Consider the following 13,960-nt stretch of genomic DNA (forward strand, 5'->3'; position numbering starts at 1 on the left):
TTTTTTAAGTTGACAGCTGATGGAAATATGCAACTGTGAACGGTTTAATTTATCCAGATTCACCATGAAGATAGTCTTCATCTTATGATTGTCATAATACCGAATGAAAGTTCGTTTGATCAGCTCTTTCAACCACAGTCGAAGATCCCATAACAGGGGTCATTATATCTAAAGCTGTTTAACATTTGCAATATACAAAGTTTGGTGGCAAAGAAACCATCTGGGGCCGCATCGTGTTATACAATCCGTGAACGGAAGCCGTTTTTTAATTCACATAATGCGTACTCAGTAGATCTAAAATTTGTTATATAGTAAATAGTTGGAAAACCTTTTATATTATATTACGTTTCTGGTATCTTCACCCAGGAATTGCACTGAATTTGTAAGCACTCTTTAATTATTCAATATTTTATTAACATAAATTAAAATATTGACATTTTCCTAATTTATACGAATTTACTCGCATAGTTGGGGGTAATGCACTAAACTTCGATTGCATTACACTTTCCTTAGAATTTCACCATGAATTGCAAAAATTTGGGTGCGCACAATTTTTTTCCAGGTTTCCACTACGATTGAAAAATATATGGGGTATTCCATCCCATTTCGACCAATTTTGAACCCGACCCCTTTAGAATTGGCTGAAAGTTTTTCTTCTTTTTCTAGCTTACGAAAGACGTTTTTCAGAATTTTTTCAAATTTTTTCATCCAACTCAAAAAAAGTTACGAATTTAAAACAAAAAATCGTTTTTGTTTTCAAAATGCTATAAGTTTTTCAAAAATTGACCGTTTGGGATCTTTTTTTTTTTTAATTTGTTTTTAAATGTACTTTTCGGAAAAAATACAAAAAAATTTTAAAGTTTTTTTTTTGTAATTTTTCAGTTTTTCGAGATTTTTCGAATTTCGCCATTATTTTTTTTTTTTTCTCATAAAAAACTTCAATCAATTCTGCAATCATCCCCACTAATCCCGGAGTGGGCCGATAATTTTTTTTTTTTTGATTTAATTGAAAAAAAAAAACAAGTAAGAACGGGACTGTCTTCGGCTGTGCCGAAGACTTCATACCTTTCATGAATGGGGCTAAACAATAATCTTATCCCGTTCGTAATCTCCGAATAATCGGATGTATAAGATAAGAAATATATAGTGAACAGATCTACATACCTTAAAGATTTTTAAGATAAATATAAAATAAAAAATATAAAATAAAAAACAGGTAGGTACTTTGTGTGAGGATGCAAAGCTTCACGTTTTTTGTGGTCTGCATGTAAAAACTATGACTACGAATCACGTATTTCAAAAATATATGACGTAAACGTAACTATTTGATGAAATTTGATGAATTTTGAATCTTCTAGCCGTAAAAAGGGGGCAAAAATTAGAGTTTATATGGGGTATATAATATATATACCACCTATCTCTGATTTTTTCAGACAACAATATATGCTATATACGTAAGCATATGGTGAAATTTGAAGCGTCTAACTGTTAAAAAGGGGCATAAATTGCGCAAAGTTTCTTAACTGAACAATCGGTTGTATGAGATATATACTATATATACCACCGATCTCAATGATTTTTTCAGACAACAATATATGCTATACACGTAAGCATTTGGTGAAATTTGAACATATCTAAACGATTTTTAAGATAAATATAAAATAAAAAATAGGTAGGTAATCTGTGTGAGGATGCAAAGCTTCACGTTTTTTGTGGTCTGCATGTAAAAACTATGACTACGAATCACGTATTTCAAAAATATATGACGTAAACGTAACTATTTGATGAAATTTGATGAATTTTGAAGCTTCTAGCCGTAAAAAAGGGGTCAAAATGACAGTTTATATAAAGTATATAATATATATACCACCGATCTCTATGATTTTTTCAGACAACAATATATGCTATATACGTAAGCATTTTGTGAAATTTGAAGCTTCTAGCTGTTAAAATGGGGCCGAACTCGTAAAAAAAAATATATATATACTATATATATATACTATATATACCATCATATATATATTATATATATCACCGCTCTCTATGATTTTTTGACACAACAATACATACTATATACGTAATCAATCGGTGAAATTTGAAGCTTATAACTGTTAAAATGGGGTAGAAATTGCGAAAAGTTTCTTATCTGAACAATCGGTTGTATGAGATATATACTATATATACAACCGATCTCTATGATTTTTTCAGACAACAATATATGCTATATACGTAAGCAATCAGTGAAATTTGAAGCTTATAGCTGTTAAAATGGGGTAGAAATTGCGAAAAGTTTCTTATCTGAACAATCGGTTGTATGAGATATATACTATATATACAACCGATCTCTATGATTTTTTCAGACAACAATATATGCCATATACGTAAGCAATCGGTGAAATTTGAAGCTTATAGCTGTTAAAATGGGGTAGAAATTGCGAAAAGTTTCTTATCTGAACAATCGGTTGTATGAGATATATACTATATATACAACCGATCTCTATGATTTTTTCAGACAACAATATATGCTATATACGTAAATATTCGGTGAAATTTGAAGCTTCTAGCTGTTAAAATGGGGCTAAAATTTGCGAAAATATATATATATATACTATATATATATACTATATATATATACTATATATATATACTATATATACCACCATATATATACTATATATACCACCGATCTTTATGATTTTTTCAGACAACAATATATGCTATATACGTAAGCATTCGTTGAAATTTGAGGCCTCTACTCTTAAAATAGGGCAGTAATTACGAAAAGTTCCTTATCTGAACAATCGGTTGTGGGGGATATATACTATATATACGACCGATCTCATAAATTTTTTCAGGCAACAATATGCGCAATATACGAAAGTATATGGTCAAGTTTGAAGCTTCAATCTGTTAAATTGGGTAAGATATTACAAAAATCCTCTTTTTCTGAAAAATCGGTTGTATGGAGGATATATGCTATAGTGGTCCGATCCGGTCGGTTCCGACAAATGTCTAATCGGACACCCAAATACACCCGCTCACCAAATTTTATCACGATATCTCAAAAATTGAGGGACTAGTTTGCATACAAACAGACAGACGGACAGACGGACATGGCTAAATCAACTCAGCTCTTCAACCTGATTATTTCGGTATACTTAATGGTGGGTCTATCTATTTTCCTTTAAGGACTTACAATTTTCGGTTTCGTGACGAAATTAATATACCATTTCATTTTCATGAAAGGTATAAAAAACTTTTTCTGAAAAGTACATTTAAAAACAAATTTAAACAAGTAAGGAAGGCTAAGTTCGGGTGTAACCGAACATTACATACTCAGTTGAGAGCTATGGAGACAAAATAAGGAAAATCACCATGTAGGAAAATGAACCTAGGGTAACCCTGGAATGTGGTTGTATGACATGTGTATCAAATGGAAGGTATTAAAGAGTATTTTAAGAGAGAGTAGGCCATAGTTCTATGGATGGACGCCATTTAGGGATATCGCCATAAAGGTGGACCAGGGCTGACTCTAGAATTTGTTTGTTCGATATGGGTATCAAATGAAAGGGGTTACTGAGCATTTTAAGAGGGAGTGGGCCTTAGGTCTATCGGTGGACGCCTTTTCGAGATATCGCCATTAAGGTGGACCAGGGGTGACTCTAGAATGTGTTTGTATTTTAAAAGGGAATGGGCTTTAGTTCTATAGGTGAACGCCTTTTCAAGAAATCGCCATAAAGGTGGACCAGGGGTGACTCTAGAATATGTTTGTACGATATGGGTATCAAATGAAAGCTGTTAATGAGTATTTTGAAAAGGAGTGATCCTTAGTTCCATAGGTGGACGCCGTTTCGAGATATCGCCATAAAGGTGGACCAGGGGTGTCTCTAGAATGTGTTTGTACGATATGGGAATCAAATGAAAGGTGTTACTGAGCATTTTAAGAGGGAGTGGGCATTAGGTCTATAGGTGGACGCCTTTTCGAGATATCGCCATTAGGGTGGGCCAGGGGTGACTCTAAAATGTGTTTGTACGATATGGATATCAAATTAAAGGTATTAATGAGGGTTTTAAAAGCGAGTGGCCCTTAGATGTATATGTGAAGGCGTTCTAGCGATATCGACCAAAATGTGGACCAGGTGATCCAGAAAATCATCTGTCGGGTACTGCTAATTTATTTATATATGCAATACCACTAACAGTATTCCTGCCAAGATTCCAAGGGCTGTTGATTTCGCCTTGTAGAACTTTTTCATTTTCTTCTACTTAATATGGTAGGTGTCACACCCATTTTACAAAGTTTTTTCCAAAGTTATATTTTGCATCAATAAACCAATCCAGTTACCATGTTTCATCCCTTTTTTCGTATTTGGTATAGAATTATGGCATTTTTTTCATTTTTCGTAATTTTCGATATCGATAAAGTGGGCGTGGTTATGGTCGGATTTCGGCCATTTTTTATACCAAGATAAAGTTAGTTCAGATAAGTACGTGGGCTAAGTTTAGTAAAGATATATCGGTTTTTGCTCAAGTTATTGTGTTAACGGCCGAGCGGAAGGACAGACGGTGGACTGTGTATAAAAACTGGGCGTGGCTTCCACCGATTTTGCCCATTTTCACAGAGAACAGTTACCGTCATAGAATCTATGCCTCTACCAAATTTGAGGATTGGTAAATTTTTGTTCGACTTATGGCATTAAAAGTGTTCTAGACAAACTAAATGAAAATGGGCGGAGCCACGCCCATTTTGAAATTTTCTTTTATTTTTGTATTTTGTTGCATCATATCATTACTGGAGTTGAATTTTGACTTAATTTACTTATATACAGTAAAGATATTAAATTTTTTGTTAAAATTTGAATTAAAAAAAATTTTTTTTTAAAAAGTGGGCGTGTTCTTCATCCAATTTTGCTAATTTTTATTTAGCACATACATATATAGTAATAGTAGTAACGTTCCTGCCAAATTTCATCATGATATCTTCAACGACTCCCAAATTACAGCTTGCAAAACTTTTAAATTACCTTCTTGTAAAAGTGGGCGGTGCCACGCCCATTGTCCAAAATCTTACTAATTTTCTATTCTGCGTCATAACGTCAACCCATCTACCAAGTTTCATCGCTTTAACCGCCTTTGGCAATGAATTATCGCATTTTTTTGGGTTTTTCGAAATTTTCGATATCGAAAAAGTGGGCGTGGTTATAGTCCGATATCGTTCATTTTAAATAGCGATCTGAGATGAGTGCCCAGGAATCTACATACCAAATTTCATCAAGATACCTCAAAATTTACTCAAGTTATCGTGTTAACGGACAGACGGACGGACGGACGGACATGGCTCAATCAAATTTTTTTTCGATACTGATGATTTTGATATATGGAAGTCTATATTTATCTCGATTCCTTTATACCTGTACAGCCAACCGTTATCCAATCAAAGTTAATATACTCTGAGAGCTCTGCTCAACTGAGTATAATAAAAAAGATCCCAAACGATCAATTTTTGAAAAAGTTATAGCATTTTGAAAAAAACACCTTTTTTTTAATTCATAACTTATTTTGAGTTGGACACCGTTTTTGTTTTCAAAATGCTATAACTTTTTCAAAAATTGACCGTTTGGGATCTTTTTTTTTAAATTTGTTTTTAAATGTACTTTTCGGAAAAAATACAAAAAAATTTTTTAAGTTTTTTTTTTCCATTAAATAAAAAAAAAATAATCGGCCCACTCCGGGATTAGTGGGGATAATTGCAGAATTGATTAAAGTTTTTTATGAGAAAAAAAAACAAAATGGCGAAATTCGAACTCTCGAAAAACTGAAAAATTACAAAAAAAAACTTTAAAATTTATTTGTATTTTTTCCGAAAAGTACATTTAAAAACAAATTTAAAAAAATCCCAAACGGTCAATTTTTGAAAAAGTTATAGCATTTTGAAAACAAAAACGGTGTTTTTTTTAAATTCATAACTTTTTTTGAGTTGGATGAAAAAATTTGAAAAAATTCTGAAAAACGTCTTTCGTAAGCTAGAAAAAGAAGAAAAACTTTCAGCCAATTCTAAAGGGGTCGGGTTCAAAATTGGTCGAAATGGGATGGAATACCCCATATGAAGTCATTTTATTTTTTCAGTCCCACTCAAGCTGAGAAAAAAATGTTTATTTTGATAGTTTTCTATGCTGCGCTCAAATGAAGCTGAAAATATTTTCACTGCCAGAGTCCTTATCGGGTTATACGATCACGTATGTATGTATAAAACCCATTTTCACTCAAACGACAAATACGAAACGACAAAAATTTAACAGTTTGTTAAATTGATTATAAATTGTGGATGTAATGTGTGAGTATTATCCCTAGTTCAGCATGTCACTAAACCGATTCACCATTTTAGAGCTATTTGGATCTAAAAAAATTGATTTCGATCACTAATCGTAAAACACAATACCCAGCTTTTAAATTTTAGTGAACATTTTTCAACTTCACTACGACTATAGCCGAGTAAGGCTGATATTTTTTGCATTACCCCACCTCGAATCTGTCGTTTCTTCGCGAAGTGTGTGAAACGACAGCAAGTTCAAGGATGCTTGATAACCGAAAACTCTGATTATCCCAAATAAATCAAAATTGTGTCCGCTTCCCTATGTTGACAATAATAGCTTGGCATGTACTGTTACAATTTACATCAACTATTCAGCATATTTCAGAGAATATTAACTGCTTTCCCTAAGCTTAAGATCTAAGTATTAGTCACCAAACATTTTCTATTGGAATTGCATTTGGACTTTAATCAAGCTTTTCTACTAAGACGATTTCGGTGTTTTGGGTCGCCTTTTTTCTTGTAGAATTAAGTTTGAACATACTTCAGGATTTTAAATTCCCGAATTCTTTTGATGAAAAGCATCAGTTTTGCCACGGGGTTGACCGTTCGTTACGGCCACTTCCCCCTTTTAGTTTGGCCAAGCTCTATTGAGAAAGCTAAAAACAAGATGATTCATTTATAAAGACGACGTTGGTACACCCTCTATTAAAATTTTAGAGGTACGATTTTCGTTCAAACGCGGTTTCAAGTATAATGACATTTTTCATTTAGTCGTTTTATACCGTTTTAACACAGAAACTTAATTGAATCACAATTCTATTTAATGAAAGAATTAAGTTTCCCTTTTCATACAGGGCCTTTTGCTTCATTTAGCGAACATCTGTTAGCAGCCCCAAAAAATATTTCATTTTTACAAAAAATAGTTAAAATGGAAAGCAGCCGTTTCCTTCTTAACTATAAATTCAATCAAAATAAAATGCATGCGCAACTACCCACAGATGTTGCATCTAACCAAATATGTGACCATTTTCGAAAAATCCATATTATTTTTTGAAGCAAATGCAGCGAAAATTAAATTTTGAAATTTATTTGTGGTTTTCTATTTTTCGTAAATTATTGAAAATAAAAAAGCTATTATTTATTACAGTTTCTTGCGCATTTGTACATACCCTTGACATTACGTCACGAAAAATTACTACAAAATCTTCCAGCACATCACCTTGAATGGCCATTTGCTGAAGATTTCGATAATCAGTAGGCCAGTTGTTATGGCTGCGCAACATTTTTTTGTTTTGATTGGTATTTTTTTTATTTTTATTTTTGAACAGGTCAATGTTTTGCCAAGGTAATCGAATGTCTGCAATGCAATGCAGCTATCAACTTTGCCTGGCCTTCGTAAGTTGTTGAAGTCAAGGTTTTTTGGTTTTGAGAATTTTCGAATGAAATTTTGTTTGTTTAATTTTGCAATTTTTCACGTAAAATTTCGATCACTTTATTCGGTATTGAAAAAATTTTATATTTTGCGATTTTTTCTCTTCCAATGAGCTCGCGTCCTATCAGCAATTTTACGATACAGTAAATTATAGAAGATTTTGCTCACGTATTAAATTTTTTGCGTTCTTTGTTTTAATTCATTTTCGAAAAAGCAAAAAAAACTTTCGAATAATAAATAAAACGTTTAGAGCTCGACGTAATTCCAGAAAGTGCAAATTTTATTACTCTGTTGTTGTTTTGTTACGTAATCACCGCAATTCGCAAGCGAGAGCCTGAACGCGTCTTCTATTAAAGCATGATGAACTGAGACTGAACTTGCTGCCCTAAAGATATGCCAATCAAATGTAAAATATATAGTATTCCGTTTATCGCGCTCACTAATACACAGACCACCACCGATTCGGTGCAAAGTACATTGAATTTTGTTGTTTTTACCATTGGTATTTGACGATCACAAGCTTTCAAATCAACAATAAGAGCACTCGCCTCTATACCGACTGCATATTAAAGTAATTAGTGACTATGTAGACCGCTTTCCAAAATAACAAGTACACTAAACAATTGGAGACTCGAAAGGGTTACCAATGCTTCAAAATCGCATATTCGTAAAGTTCGATTTCAAAATACTTTAAATAGAGAGCTGAAAAAATCGGTTAGACTACAGTCTTCTCTCACAGCACCACATCCAAGCTGAACATTCTCCGGAAATCCAAAATGGTACTCACCTTTAAGAAGTCTATTTTATTAATTTAGCCATCCGAGGATCTTGAGTCGTATTCGCAAAACCTGAGAGTATGTCTATTAAAACTGTTTTTGGTAGGTTAATCATGGAGCCCGACTACCATGATGATTTGTGGCTGTATTAGTCTTTCGGCGGCTACCTTGCTGGTCACGGTGGTCACTTGGCCGTTACAATCCACTCCTCCAAACGGACTTTAGAACTATTGACATTTTAATATCCAATGAAGATTTTGCTGGAGCGGAGCTTCGCCGTCACTAAGTATAATGAATATCTCATTGAGTAGCCTCTTTGAAGGTGGTATCTGTACACACGCTTATGGCAAAAACTTTAGCCTGAAAAATGGTTGGGAATTGTTCAAGTGATATCGACATGTGGGTTCTGGGGCTTAAAATCCGCTTTAATGCCCTTATGACACTAAAGGGTCGCCTGTTTAATACATGTTTATTTGGATTTTTGTTCATTTCTCGAACATTCCAAGGACTATCCCATCTTCCCACGAGACCATACACCAAAACAGGTATGATGAGGTATGACATTGAACTTACAAAAAAAAAATCCAAAGCGTTTCCTATACTTTGAAAGCGGTTCTGGATGTATTTTCATACCCTGCAACAAATTGTGTAGGCGATTATAAGTAACAGCCGAGGGGAAATGAAGTATCCGATAGTCGTATACAAATTTATAATCTTGGCAGAGCACTTAAATGATGATGTGTCCTCACCAGGCTCGGGAAATTATATTACTTAAATGCAGCCTATTCTGAAAATAACAGTCTTTAACGAGCAGTGCTGCCTGATCCGATAACCGAAAGGACCATTTTACACATGCCTTAATCTACAATAAATCGTCAATAGATAATCTTCGCCATTATTTCCTGTTAAATTTTCACGTTTCTCTTTCATTTTGTGCTTCCATTTAGAGAGTAAACTCTAGAGGTGGACCTTTTTCTATGAAAAAAAAAATCCGCATCTCTAAAATTTGTTCATAATTACCTATTATAGAGGGGGTAAATTTATTGGAAATCTGTTATATAATTAAATATTGAGAAAATTGTGTGTGATTTGACAGCTTCCGGATTGCATTTAAAGGACGATCATGAATTTGTAGCTTAAGGTAGGACAGACATATCAGTACAGGAAATTATTATGATTTACCTGTGCTGAATATCACTGACACTCCTTACAAATTTCAGGCCTTATGTGTAAACTTTTTTAATAACAATAATAAGCCGTATTTAAGGTGCACATTTTTTCTTTACAAAATCACAAACATATCCATTCAATGTATGAGTAACGCAAAACAACAAAATATAATTTGGCAACGTTTTTTTAGTAAATCAGACAGGCCCTTTAAATGTTAAAACAATGCAAATCACCGTTAACGGGCCCTACGTTAAACCTTAAGATTAAGTTAAAAATGGTGCAACTAAATTGAAGTAAATTTCCGCTAAGCAACGCTTTATTTAATACAAGCATTGTTTGCTGATCAGCTTTTAACACCCTTCCAGCAAGTCTAAATAAATAGAATTCGTCAAAAGTGTTTACCATTAAAATTGAAACTGTGATATTAAGTATTTAGATACTTTATAGAATACAATCGATAGAACGGTTTGCACTTAACATCATGTGGCTTAGAAAACTAAAGGAACGACGTACTCTTAGGAGTCACAATCTTCAGACACAGCTTAAATGCTATTATTTATTTATATTTATATATATATTATTTATATTTTTATTTATTTATTTTTTGATAACATATAGACATCCATTAGTGAGATGACAATTAAACTTTGTTTTGTATCCATGAAAATATGACAATGTATAAATGAGCTTTATTAAAGTGGTTCCATACATTTAAATTGTATTGCAATGTGCTGGCCTTCCATACTGAGGGTTACAGGTGCAAGCCCCGGGACAGTAACTTTATTATTATATTTCGGAGCGTATTTGGCCCGCCAGTAATAATTTCTTTAAAAAACGCTCTTTTTCAGTTCAATACTGCACAAAGACTTTAGTGGCATACAATAAGTACCCTGCAGCGAAAATGGGAAATACTCACGCAAAGCACCAGTTTGGCACTACAGGTACAATGACTATATCCAAACTGGTGCTAATCGGACGTTGAGCGGGACAGTTGATAGCCACACCTGTACCAACATCGCTTGGGTCTAAGCTACATACATATATGTATACGAATTTAAATGAGTTACTCAAAGGCAGTGACTATTTCGACAGAACCAGTTAAGAACGCGTTCAAAAGGCCTGCAAAGTTCGGGGCTAGTGCGATTCGCTGCAGGGTACTTTCAGCTGCTTGTTGTGTATAAAACTGTTAGTTTTTTGTAAAACTTTAAATTCGCGGGGTGAGGGAACAGTAGCTTCCTGTTGTTGTTGTAGCACACAAATTGTCATCAATATCCTCTAACGGTAACCCAAGGAAACTTGCTGTTTCAACAGGTGTGGACCATAATAAGAGGGGTGTTAGAGGCGTTGGTTTCACATTACAATTAAAGAGATGGTTGGTGTCATGTGGGGACACATTGCAAGCAGTGCGTACATTTTTTATGTCGGGTTTGATTCTGGATAGCAAGAATTTAACCTGTTACAGTATCCAGATCGAAGTTGAGCTAGAGTGACTCGCGTTTCCGTGGGGAGTGTGCGTTCCTCTTCCGCAAGTTTTGGGTACTGTTCTTTGAGTACTGGATTCACCGAGCAGTTCCCGGCATAAAGGTCCGACGCCTGTTTGTGGAGTTCTTTCTATTTACAAGTAGCTTCCTATTTATAAACACTGGAACAAACATTTCGCGAACCCGATGTAATATTCCGATTCCGCCTTTGGTGGTAAGTATATACCGTCGGCTTGTATTCAGCACCATCCATCAGCGGAAAATTAGTTTTACATGGTAAAATGATCTCTAATTCACCTTGCAAATATGACATTAATGCCAGCCTTAAAACTTAGCTCAAATGCTATGAATTCAAATTCAATTTCTCTATCAGCAAACCAAATTGAAACTTTTTTGCAAATTACAACCTTAATCGCCATCGAGTGAAACACGACTAGGATTAGTAATCGTAATTTTAAAATAGGTGATCGATAGGGGTACTTTATATTATGAGCAATTTTAAAACGGGTTTTTTGCTGTCCTGAAAACTGGATTTTTTGCTAATAGAAGGTATTGAATATAAGCTGAGGATATAATATATTCAAATGCATTAAACCCATTATTATCGGTTTAAACTCGATTTTTTTTTTTTATAAAACCCTAATTGTATGTACTGTACTTATAATTTATATTAAACCGCATACTTAAAATTAAAAAGTAAGAGCAAACATTTTTTTTAATTAATTGCCTTTTACTTTTCACATATTAACAAATTGTGAGATATATAGGTAATTCTCAAGGTCTCTTATGCGCCGTATGTGCTATGCTTCAGTAAAATTTGATATTGGAAACGACGGAAACAACTCAAACCTTACAATTTTACATGAATACGACAATATCGTGAATTGCACAATAGATGGTTTATACCAACCCAGATCTGCGAGCTCAAAATTGTCCCATTACGTCAGAGTTAAGGTTATGAAACCGAAAGTGGTTATTTTGGGGATGTTTGAGGTTAGAAAAATTGTGTAAGTTTTTTTTAAACAGTTTAGTCTCCTTGTACTAGTATTTATCTAGGAATATAGGTTATGATCGCTTATTTTAGGTTACGCCTACGCCACCAAAGCGTGAAATTCAATTTTGAAAGAAACAGGCTTGGGCATAACTTTTAAAATAAACGTAACACTTGAAAGAACCCACTTTATGCAAAAATCATTAGCTGTATTCGTACAGAAATACTAGTACTAGAACACTAAATAGTTATGAAAATTACAGCCATTTTTATCCACCATTTCTCTTACCTCAAAATCCCCAAAATAGCAGTTTTTCAGGAACCCTGGCCACGACGTGATATGACAATTCTGAGGACGGAGTGGAACATAATAAACACGATTTTCTGCAGATTTGTGCATTTTTTCTTCAATTATTATATATGTATGTATATACTAGAAGACCCGGCAGACGTTGTCCTGGCCTAAATTTGGCCTATCTGCATACATTTTAATAAGCTTTTTCCGTCTGACTCTGCCCTCCCCCCCTCTTCACTTTTTCCTAATCCTTTTATTCACTCCTCCCTCCGTCTTTTTTGCTTCATCTATCTCCATCTTCGTCTCATTCTATTTCTTTCTCAATCTCCTTCTCTCTTTTCTCTTCTCTCAATTTCTTCTCATTCTTCTGCATCCCTTATTGCCTGTCCCAGAGGATGGTATGTATTTTATTCCAGTCCCAGTCCCACTCCGAGTCTCAGTCCCAGTCCTAGTCCTAATCCCAGTCCGTCTCTAGATAATATATTACTCTGTACTAAAGCACTCATCAACAGCTTTCATTTGATAGCTATATTGTATAAACACTGGCTAGGCATTCACTGGCCCACGTTTTGGCCTATATCTCGAGATCCTAGTCACCAGGGGTATGAAAATTACCCTCTACACAACTAAAAACTCTCCTGAATTAAGAAAAATGTCATAGTACCTCTAAATAGCGGGCCCCCTCAGAAACGCCCCTCTCGGCGGGCCTGGTGATGTGCTATACTTGATATCATTCGCTATAATATTTTTTATTGATAAGCAGGTTGTTTAATTAAACACCAAGCAATTACACGGAAGTATATCCGCACCACCTGAAAATATGAGTGCCACTTCGTATACGTAACATTTTATTATTACGTATAAACAAATAAAAAAATGTTCAATAACATAATATTGCGACTATAAACTGAGATATAACCTATACTATGTCTCAAGTTAGATCAAACTACACACGGGGTGCAAAACAAATTCAAAATCGGTTCAGTAGTTTAGGAGTACAACGCGGCCGAAAATGTTGTGACACGTGTTTTTTATATATTAAGATTTATAAAGTGAAGAGCAACAAGGCCAGTAAGGAGCACAAACTTCCACTGTAGCGGAAATACAACGATGTGTGACGAGTTCCTTTAGCAGGACCGAAATAGCTATAAAATCAGATGCTGTGCGCCGTGGTGTGGGGCTCCCGCTTCAACACCGAAGATCGTGGGTTCAAATCCTGGACAAAGAAACATCAAAAAATTGGAAAAAAGTTTTTCTAATTGGGGTCGCCGTTCAGCAGTGATTTGGCAAACACTCCGAGCGCATTTCTGCCATGAAAAGCTTCTCAGTGAAAACTCATCATCTTTGCAGATGCCGTTCGGAGTCGGCGTAAAACATGTAGGTCCCATCCCGCTAATTTGTAGAAAAAATTAAAAAAGGAGCACCATGCAAATTGGGAGGAAAGCCCGGCCTAAATTCTTTTCGGAGGTATGTCGCGTATTACACTTTTTTTATGTGCTTAA

The 13,960-nt window shown here is 34.5% G+C and overlaps 1 protein-coding gene across 12 annotated transcripts in view; it reads right to left on the minus strand.

Annotated features, from left to right (window-relative positions):
- The window catches only part of SCaMC (Short Calcium-binding Mitochondrial Carrier), a 59,349-nt gene that overhangs the window by 30,002 nt on the left and 15,387 nt on the right, over window positions 1–13,960 (minus strand). The window contains exon 1 of one of the 12 annotated variants that reach the window (XM_067790678.1): window positions 7,483–8,119. The exons of the other annotated variants lie outside the window; for them this stretch is intronic. Within the exon in view, the coding sequence (XP_067646779.1) occupies window positions 7,483–7,596 (114 nt within the window). The 5' untranslated portion in view covers window positions 7,597–8,119. Of the gene's footprint in view, window positions 1–7,482; window positions 8,120–13,960 lie in introns of those variants that run through there. 12 annotated transcript variants of the gene reach the window in all.

This window comes from Eurosta solidaginis, chromosome 5 (assembly GCF_040869045.1).
Source record: "Eurosta solidaginis isolate ZX-2024a chromosome 5, ASM4086904v1, whole genome shotgun sequence".
Lineage (NCBI taxonomy): Eukaryota > Metazoa > Arthropoda > Insecta > Diptera > Tephritidae > Eurosta > Eurosta solidaginis.